The sequence below is a fragment of the Paramisgurnus dabryanus genome, chromosome 10, assembly GCF_030506205.2.
Source record: "Paramisgurnus dabryanus chromosome 10, PD_genome_1.1, whole genome shotgun sequence".
Lineage (NCBI taxonomy): Eukaryota > Metazoa > Chordata > Actinopteri > Cypriniformes > Cobitidae > Paramisgurnus > Paramisgurnus dabryanus.
This window is the reverse complement of record NC_133346.1, coordinates 5845309-5865841: the sequence shown is the minus strand read 5'-3', so window position 1 is coordinate 5865841 and position 20533 is coordinate 5845309. Positions and strand designations below refer to the sequence as shown.

General features: G+C 37.0%; 3 protein-coding genes across 3 annotated transcripts; 1 reads left to right on the top strand and 2 right to left on the bottom strand.

Moving 5' to 3' along the window:
* Window positions 1-857: 857 nt before the first annotated feature.
* On the bottom strand, window positions 858-1874 carry LOC135738909 (trace amine-associated receptor 13c-like). Its single transcript, XM_073815932.1, has one exon. It carries the CDS (start codon window positions 1872-1874, stop codon window positions 858-860), a length of 1017 nt encoding a protein of 338 aa, XP_073672033.1.
* Window positions 1875-8083: 6209 nt separating this feature from the next.
* Window positions 8084-9085, bottom strand: LOC135746448 (trace amine-associated receptor 13c-like). The gene has a single exon (XM_065265104.1). It carries the CDS (start codon window positions 9083-9085, stop codon window positions 8084-8086), a length of 1002 nt encoding a protein of 333 aa, XP_065121176.1.
* Window positions 9086-15522: 6437 nt separating this feature from the next.
* Window positions 15523-16512, top strand: LOC135746459 (trace amine-associated receptor 8a-like). Its single transcript, XM_065265116.1, has one exon. The coding sequence runs from the start codon at window positions 15523-15525 to the stop codon at window positions 16510-16512; it is 990 nt and encodes a 329-aa protein (XP_065121188.1).
* The last annotated feature ends 4021 nt before the right edge of the window (window positions 16513-20533 follow it).

Below are 20533 nucleotides of genomic sequence, written 5' to 3'. Positions count from 1 at the left end.
CATACATACATACATACATACATACATATATAAGGATATATATGTATATATATATATATATATATATATATATATATATATATATATATATATATATATATATATATATATATATATATATATATATATATATAAGGATATATATGTAAGGATGCCATTGATTAGTTATTGTCAAACTTTAAGTGCATGTTTCTGCTGTCTCTCATATCACACTCACATGCACACAATGTGAGAGATACCTTAGCTCCCAACACAACCAGGATTACAACACATAAGAAAACTAAACTGATATGAAATAAACCTAAGCACATGTTGTATCACATCAGTAAGAAAATTAGCATGAAAATATTTTATAGAAATGGTTTCATAAAGTCTTTATAATAATTAAGCAGTTTCTGAACCAGTGTACCAACCCATAATGTACGATGTACATGCGTTTTTATTAAAAACAATCATTACTAAGTCATTAAGTCATTGCTGAAGCATATTTGCATAAATTATATTGCATAACCATAATATTTCATTTAGGACAACTAACCTGTTCAATGGAAGATAACAGCTTACTGTACCTGCTAAAAAAGAAAATAAGGTATTTCAATACAATTTTCCAAAATGCTTTTAGTTATTGACTTCAGGCTGTTAAGCAGGAAAAACAACGAATCAGGAGACAGCTTCCAAATAACTGAATTAAGATCCTTTTTTCCAGGAAATAGAACCTTCATCACTATTTGAGAACCTTTCAAGAACTACATTTAAGTGTAGTGAATCATGACAAAACAAGTAAATGCTGAATGCTAGATCAGCAGAAAACAGAAAAAAAAAAACGGTTTGTGCTTTAATAGTCCTAAAAATATAAACTATAAATGATTATCCACAAGAATATTAACTAGAGAGGATGCTGGCCTGAAAATTTTAAGAGTTAAGATGTGTTTAACTGACTTTCTAAACCAGGAGTAAAATAAGGCATACACAAGAGGATTTACACCTGAGTTACAATATGCTGTCCAAATCATGGTGCTTATGACAGGTATTGGGACTTCTGTACTTGTTGGCAAAGTAAATATATACACTGGCAACCAGCAAAGCAGATGAATGACCACAATGAGTCCTAATGTGAGAGCAGCCTTGCTCTCAGACTTTCTCTTCACTGAACCTTCTGTTAGATGTTTTCCTCTCTTCACAAGAGAGTTTATAACTTTCACTTGCTGTTTTACAACATAAAATATCCTTAAATACAGAGTGATTAGCACAATACAAGGTAAACAGATGGACACTATTTGGTCAGCAATCCTCCATGCAAAACTATAAACAAAGGTACAGTCTCCATAACACCCATGTGTTTTGTGTGAACTGTTAAAGAAATTGTTGCTAGTTACAAGAGCAATATTATATGTTGTGGAAAAAAACCAGCATAGGCAGATAATCATTAAAGTTTTAGTCGTGGTTACTGTGTGTTCATACTGTAAAGGGTAATACACAGCAATAAAACGGTCAATAGCAATGACTACAAGATTATAAATAATTGTTGAGAGAAGCAGTCCCATAATGATTATAAACAGTCCACAGAAAATTGTTCCAAAGTACCAGCACGCCTCAATCAGTTTGATGGCTTCTACAGGTATCACAATAAGTCCTACAAGCAGGTCGGCAACAGCCAGAGAGAGAATGAGCATGTTGGTTGGAGTGTGAAGCTTCTTGTAGTGACAGATGGAGATGATCACCAGCAGATTCAGAAACACAGTCCATACTGACAGCAATGAAAAAAACACATACATGATATTGTATTCATGTGTGGAGCGTTTTGTCTTGATGCATGATGAGTTAATGGAAGGAAAGCAGTATTGAGTCTCATGATCTTCTGTCTCATAGGCCATGAGTAAAGTCTCCTCCTGTTAACAGTTTGATCTGATCTCCTTACTGTTCTTTCATTTATATTATGTCTAGATCAGACTGACTCAACCCATTCACCACCCACTCTGATGCTGCATAATGACTTATGTTTTTTTTTATCAATTCAGTTCTTCCAGCATTCCCCCAAATCTGGCATTTTCTTCACTGCACGATGATTCACGATGCGCACATACTGTGTTTGGACATTGCGGTCCAACTGGCAAAAGATGCGATAGAGCCAGTCACTCCAGCACTGATTAGGTCAGGGTTTTACAGCCCTTACTTCATAGTACCCAAGAAAAGCGGCAGGTTGCAACCGATCTTGGACTTGGCTGAACCAAGCAGTATACAAGATGCCGTTCAAAATGCTGATGCCCAAAAGCATAATTCAATGCATTCCTCCACCGCATTGGTTTATGGCCATAGACATGAAGGACGCGTACGTTCATGTCTCGATTCTCCCCCCGATACAGGCCGTTGTGAAGGGGGATTTAAAACCCCTGAGAGAGAGCGGTGTTTGCATACTGGCTTTACTCGACGACTGGCTCATAATAGCACAGTCTTGACAGACGGTTTGCGAACACAAAGATTTAGTGCTCAAGCACCTCGGTCGTCTGGGTCTTCTGGTCAACTATAAAAAGAGGAAACTCTGTCCTGTGCAGAGGGTCTCTTTACTCAGTATGGAACTAGACTCGGTCGAAGTAACAGCACATCTAACAGAAGCATGTGTACAGTTGATACTGACAGTTGGTACTGGCCAGGTACGATGGACTTGCCGCTGCACTGGCACATAAATTGCCTCGAGTTGTGGGCTGTATATCTTGCTCTCATCGGTTTCAGCAACGAGCTTCAAAGCAAAGACTAGCACACAGCTGGCCTTGGGGTCTGCGCAATTATGTGTTTCCCCCAGTAAGCCTTTTCGCACAGACACTGTGCAAAGTCAGGGAGGATGAAAAGAGAATTTTATTGGTGGTGCCTTACTGGACCACCAGGAATTGGTTCCCAGAACTCACGCTCCTCGCAACAGATCCCCTCTCGAGGATTATGCATGTTATGGCACCTGTGTCCTGACTAGGGATGGGAATCGAGAACCGGTTCTACTTAAGAACCGGTTCCCAGTGAATCGATTCCTTTGAACCGTAAGCATGCCTGCTTAACGATTCCGCTTATCGGTTCCGCTCGTTGCAAATGACGTCACACACACGCTGTGTTGTTTTGGTTTAGAACGCAGCAAACATTGCATCGAGCAGAACGATCCAAAGTTTGGTTATATTTTGTGGTGGGCAGAGCGAGGCTTCGCGAAACACTGAAACAGTTGAATCAGTAACTTATATTTCACGCGAACATAAGACAATACGGTCGCGTTGCAGGACTGTCGCGTGTTTGATACACTATACACAACAACACCAGTGAGACAAGCACCAGCGGAGCTAACGGGACGCCATCTGTTATTAATGCAGAAGGTAATGTGTTAATGTTAATGTGAGCGCCATTTCATTATGTAAACTTTTACTATACGGATAATATCCGGTGTCATTGTCCATCAAATTGCTGACGGCCAGAGTCTGGCTGGCTCTCACACTGGCTCAGAGAGATTGCAGAAAGTATCTCTCGTGGACCTCTAGCTACTCCGTTTACAGAGGCAGGGAGAAATAAAATGACTGAGGCGAGGATAAACACATTTCACCGAGCAGTAGAGGCGGACACTACTTAAGTATTTCTACTTAAAAGTACATTTTCAAGTATTTGTATTTTATCAGTGTTTTTGTATTTTTTTGAAAACATACATTCCAAATATTATCATAATTGTAAGTTTTTGGTTTATATTTAATATTTAAGTACATTAAAAATCTAGTAATGTTTTTTACTTTTACTTAAGTAAAAAGTACTTTTACTCAAGAAAAGTAAAAGTACACAATTTTTATGTAATTATGTATTAAATTAATTTTAATATGCAATATAAATACACAGTATGATTCTATGCTTTAGAATGTAGTGAACATTTGTTAGTAAAGTAAAGTAATTTTTTTCCAAGACAACACTCTGATAAAGCACAGATGCTTGGAAAATGAAACTAAAATACTCAAGTAGTGTCCACCTCTGCCGAGCAGTGACTAAGTTTGTGGTAAAGGGTTTGCATCCATTTGCAACAGTAGATGCCTCTGCATTTCGGTAGGTTTATTTGCTGTATTTTGTCCAGCATCATGTCTTTAAAAGAAAATAACAAATGCATGCATGACCAAAAGTTGCAGGTTTTATGTCAGTCTAGTTCTGTTTTATTAAAGGAGTAGTCCACTTTATAGATGGGGTCCATTGACTTTTCATAGTAGGTCAAAAAAATACTATGGTAAGTCAATGGGCCCCATCTTTAAAGTGGACTACTCCTTTAATTCCTAGTCCTATCACATTTACTGGTTGAGAAACACTGCCCTAGACTATAGGTCCCTGGACTTTACTTTAAGAAGTAGCTCACCTACTTTTAAGTTTGTTCATGAGGTTGCTAGACATAATGTATGTATACTCTGTTCTGTGTCTTCTGAACAGATATTAAAGCGAGTTAATACAAACATACAAATTTGTACTTATTCCCTCACCCAATGAGAATCGATAAGAGAATCGATAAGGAATCGGATTGATAAGCAACATCGATAATGGAATCGGAATCGTTAAATTCTTATCAATTCCCATCCCTAGTCCTGACCTGTGGAAACTCCATGTGTGGTCTCTGGATGGGACGTGGAAAAGTGATTTACCACAAGAGTTATCAAACACTATTGGTGCAGCGCGAGCGCTGTCCACATAGCAGGATTGTACGCTGAAATTGAACCTGTTTGACAATTGGTGTTCTTCTCAACGAGAAGTTAAAGTAGACATCGCTGGGATATCTGCTCAACACACCCTGATAAACGGTAGGTCAGTGGGCCAGCATGACCTGGTTATTAGTTTGTTTTTAAGGGGTGTGCGATGGTTAATTCACTTGCACCTCCTGTCTATTCCTCCTTGGGACCTGTCTGTGGTGCTAAAAGCCTTACAGGATTCTCCTTTCAAGCCTCTGCAGTCCGTGAGTGTCAAGTTTCTATGAAAACTTTGACTCTTCTTGCATTGGCCTCCGTTAAGAGGATAGGGAACCTCCATGCATTATTGATCAACGATTCGTGCCTTCAGTTTGGGCCTGCTGAATTCAGCATGACACTGAGACCCCCGGCCCGTCTACATGCCTCAGATATTAGGTGGGGAATCTGCAAGCGCTGCCCTTGAAGAAGGCAGACCCAGTCATGGCTTTGTTATATCCTGTACGCGCACTGCGGTTGTACATGGACCGAACTCAAAGCTTTAGGACCTCGGATCAGCTCTTTGTCTGTTACGGTGGCCAGCAGAAAGGGAAAGCTGTAAGCAGAGGATGTCTCACTCTATATGATCTTACTGGATAGGCAAGGGAAATTGTGTCCACTATCAAACGCATGACATCATATGCACTTTTAATTTAAGAGCTCACTCTATGAGAAGTGTGGCATCTACTTGGGCATTAGCCCGTGGTTCCTCGCTGAAAGACATATGTAGAGCTGCTGGCTGGGCGACACCTAAAACGTCCAACAGATTTTATAGTGTTCCTGTCTAGCTGGTCTCCTTCTCAAATCGGTGAAACACAGAGGGTCCACTTGTGTGTCGGCTTGCAGCTCCGTTTTGGTGCAACACAGTAGTGCCATTATGGAAAGGCATTAGTGACAAAATGCTTACTAAAAAGTTTGGTACTCCTCCACCAACTCGGTGGCCAATGTTGTGGAGCACCGGCTGTCAGCCTGTCACTAGATGTTTTCACTTTAAACCTGTGTTAGGCTTGTTTTATACTCGAGTGGTGGCGCGGTGCCAGCAGATGCAAATATCTGCATGTGTAGAGGAATGGAATTTAGTTGCCTAGTACTTCAGTTTTTTCATGTTCAGCAGATTTAAATATACAGAATGTTTACCTTTTTCATGCTTGCTATTTGTGCATTTAAATAAATCATTGAGATCTGTGTGGGTTGGCGAGTGACGCTAGGGGGCAATAGAGAACAGCCTTGCGCTTCACAGAACAAGTCACACTGCCAGCAGTAGAGAAACATATACAATAACTCACAAGCCGTTTCTCAATACCAAGTACGCCAAGTTCGGACTTGCGTCCTTCGTAGTTCGGACTTGCAAGTTCAGACTCGGAAGAACAAACTCCCGAGGACGGGAGGACACGAGTCCGGTTATATTGCAAATGGAACAGAGAGTACTTGAGGTCATCATTCAGTCTACGTGCAGTCCTGGCTATTCTTATTTTAATGTATTTTTAACAAAATAACAACATTAAGGTTTCTTATGAAAATAAGAATATTTTAATCGTTATTTGAATGATTATTTTTAACGCAGCCACACAATAAATAAAAACTATCACCACAATGCTCACCACTATGATTCCCCTTATCTCATGTGTTAATATTTTTTATTGTAACAATTTATGATTTGCAAAAATAACTGTTGCATCTGCGTAGATTAGATAAGCAAAGTGTGTGCGCGTTGTGCACGCTATACATTATGGTCAAGCATGTGCCCTTAAAATAGCATAATGAACCACGCGCAACGCGCCACTGACTTTAGACTAGTTTTTTTTGGTCAGTGGCTATGCAGCAATATGATAATATTATGTGGCCTATGTATTTCATTTGAAAATACTAATGTTTTCGTCTGAACTTTATCTTTAATTCAGTTTTTAATTAGTGAAGCATACGTGACATGTCTTTTGTGTAATATCTGTTAAGAACATCTTCACAGAACATATGAAGAAGTCACACTGCCAGCAGTAGAGAAACACATACAATAACTCACAGTTTTCCCTATTTGTTTATTGTTTCTACAGCTGTGACAACAAAAATAAAACTTCTTTATGTGACACCAGAAATCTCTCTTTTCTGTGTGTGTACAGTAACACATGCCAAGTTCATTGGCCTTTTAGTAGCTTCTCCAAGTAGATTGGCCCCATGGAACATGTTGTGACAATGTAACATCTCCGTTCCCTTCCATCAAGGAATGAGGGGTACATACGTAACCGAGACGTTTTATAAAATTCTGTTTTGCAAAATAAACTATACAATATGTTGATAATGTAGGTCAATTTTTTTCCCATAAAAGCAGGATTTTAATTTTTTTAGATGCGAGAAGCAAGTTAATTATTGGTAAGAGAGCTGCTACAGATTTATTATATTTACAGTGCAGTATAAAAAGTTTCGTTTTTACATACTGCTGAGATAGACAAACTAGCATGTAATTTGAAGAGAAAGTGTTTGTATTAATAATAATTAAAGAATTGGCTCAGTTGCATCAAATCATGACCCTATGAATCATAACCATATTGAATTGAAGAGCTTTTAAGGTCATCGTTTTATTTTCCTTGATGTCCACTTAGTGTTTTTTTTATCAAACTATAACAGTTAAAAATACGTAGAAATTACAATGGTATTGCAGCTGGGTTGCCTGTAAATTACCATAGATTTAAATTTATGTTATTTACTGGGAAGAGTTTGTTCAAAGTAAAAAAATAAATCAATATTAACAAGTCTTTATCTTTACAGAATAAAACTATACAATAACAGCCTCCTGCAAAGCATTCTGGGAAACAGAAATCATCATCAACCTTTTTCTGTTTTTTGCTTCAGATTTTGTTTCCCAGAATGTTTGGCTTGATGCTGTTTTTCTAGTTTTATTCTGTAAAAACAAAGACTTGTAAATGTTTAATGTTCATTTAACTTTGAACAAAATGTTGCCAGTAAATAACATACATTTAAATCTACGGTAAGTTACCGGCAACCCAGCTGCAAATTTCTACTGAATTTTTTCACAGTGTATCAACATAAATACAAAGATGACAAACAGAATTGCTGTGAGAAGTATATGGGCTTATAACAGTAATGCAGATGAGACACTGTGAAAACAGAGAAACGTAAAAAAAAAAGGCACAGAGATATGTGGCTGTTCTGATCTGCCTGTTTGTTTGTGCTACCACAAAATTCACATTCAGGCCGTTAAGACAATTGATTGAATCAATAAAACCAAGTAAGTGGAAAAAGGGAGTAATTAAGAAGCAAACAATTTGCTAACTGATCTAAAATCAGCTTTGTTTGCTTTGACGGATTGACAAATGAAAAACAAACAGCACAGGACTGATGTCTCATTAATGATTATTAATCAGAGAGGATGATGGTCTGAAAATGTTAAGAGTCAGGATGTGTTTAACTGACTTTCGAAACCAAGGGTAAAATAAAGCATATACAACTGGATTCAGACCTGAGTTACAATATACAGTCCAAAGCATGGTGTTTATGACAGGTACTGGCACTTCTATACTTGCTGGCAGAAAACATATATACACTGGCAACCAGCAAAGCAGATGAATGACCACAATGATTCCTAATGTCAGAGCAGCTTTGCTCTCAGATTTCCTCTTCACTGAATTTGTTGTTAAATGTTTTTCTCTCTTTATCAGAGAGTTTATAACTTTCACTTGCTGTTTCGCGATATAAAATATCCTTAAATACAGAGTGATTAGCACAATACAAGGCAAAAAGATGGACACCATCTCGTCAGCAATCCTCCATGCAAAACTATAAACAAACGTACACTCTCCATAACACCCATGTGTTCTGTGTGAACTGTTCAAATAATAGTTGTTAGTTACAAGAGCAGTATTAAATGCTGTGGAGTAAAACCAGCAGAGACAGATGATTATAAAAGTTTTAGTCGTTGTTACTGTGCGTTCATATTGTAAAGGGTAACATACAGCAAGAAAACGGTCAACAGCAATGATTCCAAGATTATTAAGAGTTGTTGAAAGAAGCACTGCCATAATAATTAAAAACAATCCACAGAAAATGTCTCCAAAGTACCAGCATGCCTCAATTAGTTGGATTGCCTCTACAGGTATCACAATAAGTCCTATGAGCAGGTCGGACAGAGCCAGAGAGAGAATGAGCATGTTGGATGGAGTGTGAAGCTTCTTGTAGTGAGAGACGGAGATGATCACCAGCAGATTCAGAAACACAGTCCATACTGACAGCAATGAAAAAAACACATACATGATATTGTATTCATGTGAGGAGCGTTTTGTCTTGATGCATGATGAGTTAATGGCAGGAAAGCAGTATTGAGTCTCATGATCTTCTGTCTCGTAGGCCATGAGTAAAGTCTCCTCCTGATAGGAGTTTGATCTGATCTTCTTACTGTTCTCTCATTTATATTATGTCTAGATCAGACTGACTCAACCCATTTACCACCCACTCTGATGCTGTATAATGACTCTTTTCTTTTAATAGCTCCAACCTCAATTTAATGGAAAAACATATACAGCATGGTAATAACAAATCTTTAGGCCTTGATCGGTTTCTGTTCTTTACGCTATTTGAACACAAAAGAATATATTTTGATAAATGATGAAACGCACACAATTGATGGTAGCCTTTACACAGACTTGCACAGTATTTGCTTTTCCTACTACGGAAGTCAGTGGGTACCATGTACAAACTGGCATTTAAAGGATTCAAATTCTGGAAATAAATGAATGTTAGGTAGTTAATTTAGTGAAAGTAGGAAAAATATTAATGTATGATATGCTTATGACGTTTATGTTTTTGGGCATGTTTTTTCTATTCAAATTGATGCACAAGATCTAGATTTAAAATGTAACTGAAAGCCAATGTAAAGACTTAAAGGAATAGTCTACTCATTTCAATATTAAAATATGTTATTACCTTAACTAAGAAGAGTTGATACATCCCTCTATCATCTGTGTGCGTGCACGTAAGCGCTGGAGCGCGCTGCGACACTTCGATAGCATTTAGCTTAGCCCCATTCATTCAATGGTACCACTCAGAGATAAAGTTAGAAGTGACAAACACATAAACGTTTTTCCTATTTAAGACGAGTAGTTATATGAGCAAGTTTGGTGGTACAAAATAAAACGTAGCGCTTTTCTAAGCGGATTTAATAGAGGAACTATATTGTATGGTGGAACAGCATTTTTGGGAGTACTTCAACTCGCCTGAAAAATCCACTCCCCTTCTCCCTCTCATAATGGGAGAGGGAGGGTGTTACTGCGCCGAGTTGAAGTACTCCCAAAAGTAGTGCACACAAGCCCCTTAATCACTATTCGGACGGGATTAGTTTTCCAAACAACGTTTGAGTTTCAACGTGCCCCCCAGGACGTCTGTGATTTTATGTACCGATGATGACAGAACATGTAATTTATTAATTTAATTTTAACAAATCAAAATAAAATATACAAATCCTACTAAAGTAACGTTAGCCTACGTGTTTTATATAACTGTATGCTTATAATAAACCCAAATAAATGAAGAAATAATGATTAATAACAATTTATTATCTTTATTAATTAACATTAACATTCCGGAGTTGAACAACTTTGAACGGAGTTCCTTATAACGTTAATTATATTACAGTGGCCAGTCTTAACAGTGTTTGATATTCAGCTCGTCTTGATTTAATTATTTTATTTTGCCGAATGTGAAAAAACATCCATATCTAAATGAATGGGACTCAGGAAATACAATATACGCGCATTAGTAAGACCTTACAGCAGATCACGGTGGCCAAAACACGAAATGAACCGCGTTTTCAAAAGATATTGCGGGCAAACACCGACATTTGCATCCGGACGGGATTACATTTGTCAGAGCACTTCTGAGTTCGGCGAAAAACAGTAGGTAAATTGCTCTGGAATTCTTACGGAGGTCGTCAGAGAAAAACACAGACATGGCCAATTCGGATGGGATTAAAAACACAGAGGACCTCTGAGAAGCACGATTTTCTCAGAGGTCCCCTGTAAAACTAATCCCGTCCGAATAGGACTTTAGGTACAAAAGAAAACACTATTTTTCACCTAAGCATTGGTGGTGGTCGAGGAGATTCCCCCATTCATATGTAAAGCGCTTTGAGTACTGAGAAAAGCGCTATACCGGTATAAATGTATCAAATAATTATTATTATTAATTATAACACAAGCAGCATTTAGCATTTTAACCCCATTCATTACAAAAACACAATTATCACATGAATAGCAAGTATAAACACATTCAACACGCATCCATTACATTTTAAGAAATCAAAGACACGTCAGTAAAGAAAATAATAAACAAAACTTACTTTGAAACAAGTTGTCATATCCTTTAGCTCACGTGACATACAGCTCTGCGTGTGAACTCACATTTAACCTCTCCCCTCTAATACAACAAAGAGAGAGCGTTTCCAAACCCTTATTACAACACTTTATTAAACATTAGCTGCATTACAGTCATGATTTATCACTCACAATTAGTGTCATAATACAGCACTTACGCTCAATACGAGAAATCTCCAACCAGCACACACAACGTGACGAAAACCGCTCGCTCGAGATCATCAAAACACAGCGCAAACCAACAACACAAAGCCATCAACTGACCAATCGCACCGCATGGAGCTCTGTTTACTCGTGTTCTTGTGGACTTGTGAAACGTCATCAGCCGCGGCCCAAGTACTGTTCCAATTAAAAGTTCGCATCAAGCCCAAGTTCACATAAAATCCCCGGATGTGTTCTTGATCCGCCCATTTTATCGAGGATGCATCAGAGGAGACTTGTGTGGACTTATGACAGCAAAGTTTCTCAGAATGCATTTCGCGTCAGGAGTTCGTTCTTCCGAGTCTGAACTTGCAAATTCGAACTACGAAGGACACAAGTCCGAGTTCGGCGTACTTGGTTTTGAGAAACGGCTAGTCTTGCGCTCAAGCTCACGTGCTCATCGTATACTCGTGCACTCTTAAAGGGGCCACAACACTTTTTTTATTAAAGCAAATTACTGCTCATTATTTATTTACACAAGCAAGAATGCTGTTTTAAGTGCATTAAATTAATGGTTTATCACATGCTTTGTTTTTTTTTACCCGATTATACATAATTCATTTACCCAATTAATTTATCAGTTGACGCTATTTAACACTATTTAAATCACATAACTATAAATATACACTTACAATAATAACGGAGGCACTGTAATAATAAAGACACTTTGAAAAATGTGTTTACTGTGGGGAGATTCAGCATATTTATTTGCCTTCAACTCGCATCTGTTATTCATTTTCAGTTGAGTGGGGGACCGGAGCGTTTAAAGCGAATGCCACCACCTAGCGTACTGGATGAATTCATTTGACAGATCTGAAAAGATTCGGGGCTTTTGACAAAACATTCGGGGCTTGAGCCCCATAAGCCACCCCCTCGCTCCGCCCCTGAAAATGACCAAGTATAAGTAAATTAACTACATTTTAGAACAAAACAAACAAACAACAAACAAATGGTTTGAAATGTAACATTGCCTTTCAAATATGTTTGTGATAAGTTTGATAAACTGTGATTAAAAAGAGGTTTATATGATAAGCTGTATTGTGCAGCTGCACTCTGATTGATTGATTAAGTGTTATGGACTTATTAAATCCTAATTAAAGGGGGTGGAGTTTATAAAATTGCATTATTCAAATCTTTTGTCATCACGAATTACATTTTTCCTGTTCAATTGACTCGATTGTTGTTTGTTGACTCTACTATGGTTTGTTAAGTTTACTTAAACTCCTTTTGTAAAATGAACAAAATTATTGTTTGTTGAGATTACTTAAACAAATTGTGTGGAACCTGTTGACATTATATTTTTAATTAAACCCAACAGCTCATTTTATTTAAGTGTACTAGATACCAACCCTGTATCACAAAATTATGTACCTATAGTCACGTAATTTTGTGAGTCTTTTCCGTGACACTGACACGTTTTTCCGCCTTTTTGCGTGTCACACAGTTCATATTACGTGTCACTGTTACATATTTGTTACTCAACTGTTTTGTTCTATTTTCAAACCATTGAAGCTTCGGTTTAGGGGTTTAATTTCATGATACTGGGTTGTAGGTACTGTGTACAGTGGAAACATTTTCAAAAGTGAGCAATACTGAGCCATGGGCAGTAATATTTCAAAAGCAATGACTTAAGTTTTGTCTTGAAAGACATTTTGACAGTTTCAACTGTTAATTTCATGAATGCACTGGCATAGGGGGAGTCAATAGGGCTGTAGTCGTTGGGTGACAGGTCTTAGTAGATCTGAGTTTCATTTGCATAGCTGTTGTAAGCAGTTCATCTGTTTTAAGTATAACTTACAGTCAGTAAAAATAAAACACAAAAGAGGATAATGAAAAACAATACAGGAAAGTGGACAAAAAGTGTATAAAATCGAAAGAATAGCCGTCATTTAATACTATAATACAGGCTTTGCCACTGACAGGTTTGGCCTCTCTCAAGAAAGTCACGTGTGTAGAACACAGTGACATCATCACTTTGTTATACTATTACGAAAGTTAGAAACTTGAATGGTGTTAAAACTCTGAGGACCAATTATAATTGTTATGTTTTGCTGAAGATGTATTTGCACACTGAACAATATTCATATCACTCATTATAGGTGTGAAAATAAACACACACTGATGCAACAGCTTCTCTTCTCTGGGGTCGCTTACATCAGTAACTGTCAGTTTTATTTATCTCACAACAAAGCAAACGATGACACCTCCTACTTGTACATGAAAGTTATTATTGTTTTCTTATCATTTACATGCTTGAATGGCAAGCATCCAATTTATCTAATGTGCAAAAAGGCCATAACATACCTGTCAGCCATGAACTGTTAATAAAATTAATTTAAAGTAACGTGTGCACATTCAAAAACATCTTCAGCTGCTCCACCAAAAAACGCCTGAAGTGCAGTAGGATTTGCACACTTCTATTTGAGCTTCCAAAACTTTAGGAATAATTCAATTTACATTTCTAAAATACATCTGATATTAACACATCTGAAAAGTTTAATCTAACCATACCAGACATATCTTCATATCAATGCCATGGTTTTGTGTCAAGAAGATGCACACCTGTAAGGTTTTTTTAAGGTATGTTTGTAAAAACTACTTAAATGTCCTAATATAAGTAAGGCCGGATTAATCCGGTAAACTGACCTATAATTTTGGGAAATAAAGCTAAATCAACCACAACAAAAATCATGTGTCCATCAGTGAGGATGGCTCTAATGTTTCAAGGGTACTTTACAATAAGGTTCATTATAACATTAGTTAACTACATTAGAAAACATGAACTAATAATGAACTGCACTTATTCAGCATTTATTAATCTTTGTTAATGTTAATTTCAACAATTACTAATACTTTATTAAAATCTTGTTAACGTTAGTTAATGCACTGTGAACTAACATGAACAAACAATAAAAGCTTTATTTCTATTAACTAACATTAACAAAGATTGATAAATACTGTAACAAATGTATTGCTCATGGTGTGTTCATGTTAGTTAATGTAACTAATGAACTTTATTGTACAGTGTTACTGTTTCAAGAATAAAATTTAAAGAAAATATTTTACTGGCATTTAAACTAGTGTAAATTGTAGTAAACTTGCCTGAGTGGCATTTTCCGGCATAGTTAAAGGAAGTTTGTGCGGTGGAAAACAATATAGGACTATAGACCGTTTCAGCAGTAACAACATAAACAAGCGGCTGTCGCGGTCCGCACGTAACTTCCGGTAAACTCCGCTAAGAATAAATAATAACAAAGTTCTTTAAACGTAGTTTATTTATATAACAAGCAAAAAAACAACACATAGATTACCTAGGAAACCAAAACATTTGTTATTTTCGACGAGGCATTCGTTCAAGAGATCAGTTTAGTAACTAGTCAGACCATTAAAAAAACGAAACCGGAAGTAAGGTTCGGATCCAGACGTGTATCACGTGTGTCCGATGTAACCGTCTATACTATAATTTACCGAATAAAGTAACGCAATACTCTAAAAATGGCTGGGTTATTTTTTTTACCCATAATTGGTAAATATTGGACAGAACACATGCTGGGTTGTTGTAATGCAACCATGGGGTACACTCTAAAAAAACAAACGGTGCTATATAGCACCAAAACTGTTGCTTTGGATCGTAACCATAGAAGAACCATTTTTAGTGCCATATAGCACCGGTGAAGCACCTGTGTAGCACCTGTGTAGCACCTGTGTAGAACCATATAGGGGCCATATAGCACCACTATAGCACCACATTTGGTTCTACAAAGCACTATATGGTTCTACACAGGTGCTTCACTGGTGCTATATGGCACTAAAAACGGTTCTTCTATGGTTACGATCCAAAGCAACAGTTTTGGTGCTATATAGCACCGTTTGTTTTTTTAGAGTGTATAATAACCCATCAGTGGGGATAAAACAATCCAGCATTGTATCAATTTTTACCCAGTGGTGTGTTCTTTCCAATATTTACCCATTATGGGTCAAAAATAACCCAGACATTTTTTGAGTGAATTTACACAAAGTACACAATTCACTACTGTTTACATTAAGCATTTCTTACTTATGAATATTTAAAATATGGGTGGGACTAATGTGTTTTGTTAGTATAAGTAAAGGCCAAAACATCAAGTAACCAGACTAACCTTGAACATCAACAACTCAAAATGTTTCTCTGATTTACACTTTTGAACTGACAATCAATATTTGAAATGTTTAATAGGGGAATGAAAGATGCAGGCAACCAAACAATCCAATACTGCTTTTCAAACAACAATCTGTCATGCATCAAAGAAGTCAAACCTGAAGCGGAGTACATCGTTATGTACATTTTTATTTCTTTAGCATCATTTTTCACCGTGTTTCTGAATCTGCTGGTGATCATCTCTATTTCTCACTTCAAGAAGCTTCACACTCCAACTAACCTGCTGATTCTCTCTCTGTCTGTGGCCGATCTGATCGTGGGACTGATTGTTATACCCTTGATGGGTGTCAGATACATTGAGACTTGTTGGTACTTCGGAGAGACGTTTTGTTCTTTATTTCCATTTATTCTTTATACGGTTGTTTCAGCATCTCTTGGTAACTTAGTTTTTATATCTGTAGATCGTTACATTGCTATTAAAGATCCTCTGCAATATTCCACGAGGGTCACCACCAACAAAGCGATTTTTTGTATCATTATCAACTGGTTATGTTCAAGCATTTATTCTGTTATTATGTTATACGATGCAATCTTCTATACAAAAAATCAAAGTGTTTGTTACGGGGACTGTATTGTTACTGTCAAGTTTGAATATTTTGTCACAGACCTCATTGTCTCTTTAGCGGCCCCTTGTTCTATAATCATATCTTTGTATGGGAAGATCTTCTGTGAAGCACAACATCAAGCTCGGCTGTTAAACTCTTTAACAAATGCCAGCAAATCAGAAAAGAAGGCAGCAAAGACATTAGGAATTGTGATAACGGTTTATCTTCTGTGCTGGATACCGTATTACATAGCCTCTCTTATTCCAGGTTATGATTCAAACGAATCGACTGTAATCAATATTATGTGTTGGATTATGTACATGAATTCCTGCATGAATCCCATCATCTATGCGCTGTTTTATCGATGGTTTAGAATATCAGCCAAACACATTCTGTCTCTGAAAATATTGGAACCATCGTCAGAATATTTGAGCGTGTTCACAGAGGCAACAAGTGACCATTTGTAGGCCTACCCTCTTGAAAGGGACCAGATGTGTGTTATATTAAAAGTTAAATAAAATCACATTATTGTTTTGGTAATGTATTTTGCGGTGCAGACCTTGGTACTGTGCCATCAACATAGTACCATTAACAGCTGTTTGAAAAATGTCAAGACAGTGTCTGTTTATATTAAAAGTAAACAAATGTCAAAATCAATGTCAGTGAATGTGAAATAACTGGAATAAAATTATTCAGCCCTTAATGTTTTCTTTTTCAACTGATGTTTGTAATCACCTTTGGATAGTTCAAGAACAAAATATAGGCATAAAGCTAACCATATACACGTGTAAATGTTAAACATTAATCTTATAAAAAATGCCCTAATCTAACTGAACATAGCTATACTGCCTGAACATCTAATGTTACTAGTTAAAAATATATCATGGTCACATCAATTTTTCAGGGTCACATCACTGCTCTATGTGTTTGCTCTTTTATTATTTTATATTATTTAGTCTACTTTATGTAATGTCTATATGACTATAACATATATAAATATAACATAGCCTGTCTCTTTTGCTCAGTGGCATTTAAGCTAGGGTCAGACTAGCAAACTATCATACTTGCATATCATGATATGGCTCTTTTCAGCCCTCTTTCAAAGATATTTAAAGGGATAGTTCACCCAAAAATGAAAATAATGTCATCATTTACTCACTCTCATGTTGTTACAAACCCACATAAATTTTGTTGTTCTGATGAACACAAAGGAAGATATTTTGAGAAATGTTCATAAGCAAACTGTTCGTGGACCCCATTCACTTCCATAGTTGGAAAAACGAATACTATGGATGTAAATGGGTCCACGAACGGTTTGATTACGAACATTTCTTAAAATATCTTCCTTTGTGTTTATCACAAAGAAATTTATACAGGTTTGTAACAACATGAGGGTAAGTAAATGATGACAGAATTTTCATTTTTTGGGTGAACTATCCCTTTAACTTTAACTCCACCACCTTTGCATTAACCTTTTATCATTTAGCAAATGCTTGAGCATTTAAAGGGACACTCCACTTTTTTGAAATATGCTCATTTTCCAGCTCCCCGGGAGTTAAACATTAGATTTTTACAGTTTTGGAATCCATTCGTCCGATCTCCGGGTCTGGCCCTACCACTTTTAGCATAGCTTAGCATAATCCATTGAATCTGATTAGACCATTAGCATCGCACAAAAAAATAACCAAAGACTTTTGATATTCTTCCCATTTAAAACTTGACTCTTCTGTAGTTACATCATGTACTAAGACTGACGGATAATTAAAAGCTGCGATTTTCTAGGCAGATATGGTTAGGAACTATACTCTCATTCTGGCGTAATAATCATGGACTTTGCTGCCGTAACATGGCTGCAAGAGGTGCAATGTTATTACGCAGTGCGCAACAATAGTCCCCTTGGTAACTTTCAATAGCAGAGGACTATTTTCGGGCACTGCGTAAAATCATTTCGCCTCCTGCAGCCAACTTTTAATTATCCATCGGTCTTAGTACATGATGTAACTACAGAAGAGTCAAGTTTTAAATAGGAAGAAAATCAAAAATCTTTGGTTATTTTTAAGCGCGAAGCTAATGGTCTTATCAGATTTATAAAGTTTTATAAATAAGTAAGATAAAGAACATTAAACATTGATTTAAAATATTTTCTTTGCTCATTTTTAACGAATGCAGACCTTCCGGGAGGAAAACATGATTACTTTCAGTTTTAAGATAATACAAGACGTTCAAACGTCACAAACACATTGTTTGGTTTAATCATTTATAAATATACTGTCATACACACCCGTCGCTATGGGCGGGCCATAGGGGGCCGGGCCCGCCCTCAAAGACGCTTGTGCCCCCCCCAGTATTTAAAAAATACTGTAATTTTAAATTATCATAGTTGCTAATTTTTTGTTGCATTAATGTTGTATTTTTTATAATTAAAACATTAAAAATATAAAAAACAATGGTGTGATTTTGTTTGATTGATGGGAATCTAGCTACACTGCAACAGCCTATCACGAGGCTACGTACGACACGTAGCCTACGTCAGTGTAGCCGCTCAACAGTTAGCGCACTTTTTTTAAACTAGATGAGTTTTCGCTTAGCTATACTGCTTTAAGATGGCTATTTTCCGCAAATGGTTAAAAAGCCCACCAACAGTCTCCAAAATTGAAACGACATCGACGCCTGATGTTGGAGAAGGAGACCCTGGACGACAGCCTGAGCCTGATGCAAGCTCCGTGGAGCCCGACCCCGGGACTAACAGACTACTACATTCAGAAGATATGGACTTGTTCACTGCGGTGATTCAGCTTGCTTTTGAAAAGGACCTCACTCACAAGTTTAATTCCGAGTGGACACTTTATTAATGAGGAGGTTCTGCTCGGAGAAACGCTGCCTGCCGCTGTACTGACAGGAGGGAAGGGAGAGACGACAGCGCTGCCTCCACTCAATTACCGTAGGTTCAAAGTCTGTGTGTGTGTGTGTGTGTGTGTGTGTGTGTGTGTGTGTGCGTGTGTGTGTGTGTGTGTGTGTGTGTGTGCGCACGTTTCTCATGGCAATGCATATCCCTCTGTTGACTACTTTAAAATGCAATGTTTGAGAGATGCCTCTGGTGTTACATGTAATATGTTGTATAGATTTATGGATATTCATAAAATTGCTTCTATATGTACTGTGGTGTAGGCTAAAGGCTATCTGATCATATTGCTGATGGTTATGTTTAATGTGATGATTACGTGCTGCGCGAATAGAGTATATATTATTATAAGTATACGTACTGTAGGCTAATAATAAGTGTGCCCTCCCATGCATTTCATATGCCCCCCTTAAGACTCAGGTCTGGCGACGGGTCTGCTGTCATATATGTTATTAAAGTAACTTTTAGAATATAGTATACCCAACTATATTATCAGTGGTGTATTAAGACCTTAGATAATGAACTGTATTGTTATTATTACCTTAGAATGAGCCATTTTTATCTACATTCACCACAGATCCTCTTACATGGAAGTTGGCATCATGTTTCTACAGCAGCCCTAAATGGACAAACTGTTCTAAAGAGCGTGTTTCGTCCTTACGTTTTCTTAAATGATGACATGTTTGTCCTGTGGCGGCTATCATATGCGTTTTAAAATTGAGGTGTGAGCCGTTGGTTGCAATTCGCAATCTCACCACTAGATGTCGCTAAAATGTACACACCACCTTTAAAGACATATTTATACACTGTAAAAAATTTGCTGAAATTATGCAGCTGGTTGCCAGTAACTTACTGTAGAAGATAAAGACTATAAATGTTTCATGTTCATTTCACTTTGAACAAACTGTTGTCACTACATAACATAAATGTAAAATCTACAGTAAGTTACTGCCAGCTAGTTGCCAGTAATACCCAGTAATACTGTAATTTCTACATATGTTTTACAGTGTATTTAATTGTGTGTAATATCAAACTGTACTTGTCAAAATGATTTGCAGCATCCGGGTTACCGTGTGTTAATCATTTTGAGTGATCTGGGAATACAAACCAGCAAATGTCGCGACTGGTCAATCAAAATCAAGCACTCCAAAGATCTGTGTAATAAAATGAATCAACCCACACTTACACACCAAAAGAAATGTAAAATCATGGAACGGAAAAAATAGGGGCCCTTTAAAAATATGACACACAAAGACTTGCCAGGTTTGACAACATTTGCAACCAGTATAGATTAAAGACACAATCTGTAGGATTTCACCACTAAAGTTGGTGTTTTCAAAACAATAACAAAGGCGAAGCTTAATAACGTTATGAAGAAGAGTGAAATGATGGGAGATGTTGTTTAAACATCCATATTAAGTCATTGATGGACGAAAATGACAGGGGACAAGCCATTATTTAAAATAGGAATTTATGTGGATTTATAAATCCTTGTGAATTTTTGGTATAATCTAACCAGAGATGTATAGTAACGAAGTAGAACTACTTCACTACTGTACTTAAGTACTAAAAGACAGTATCTGTAC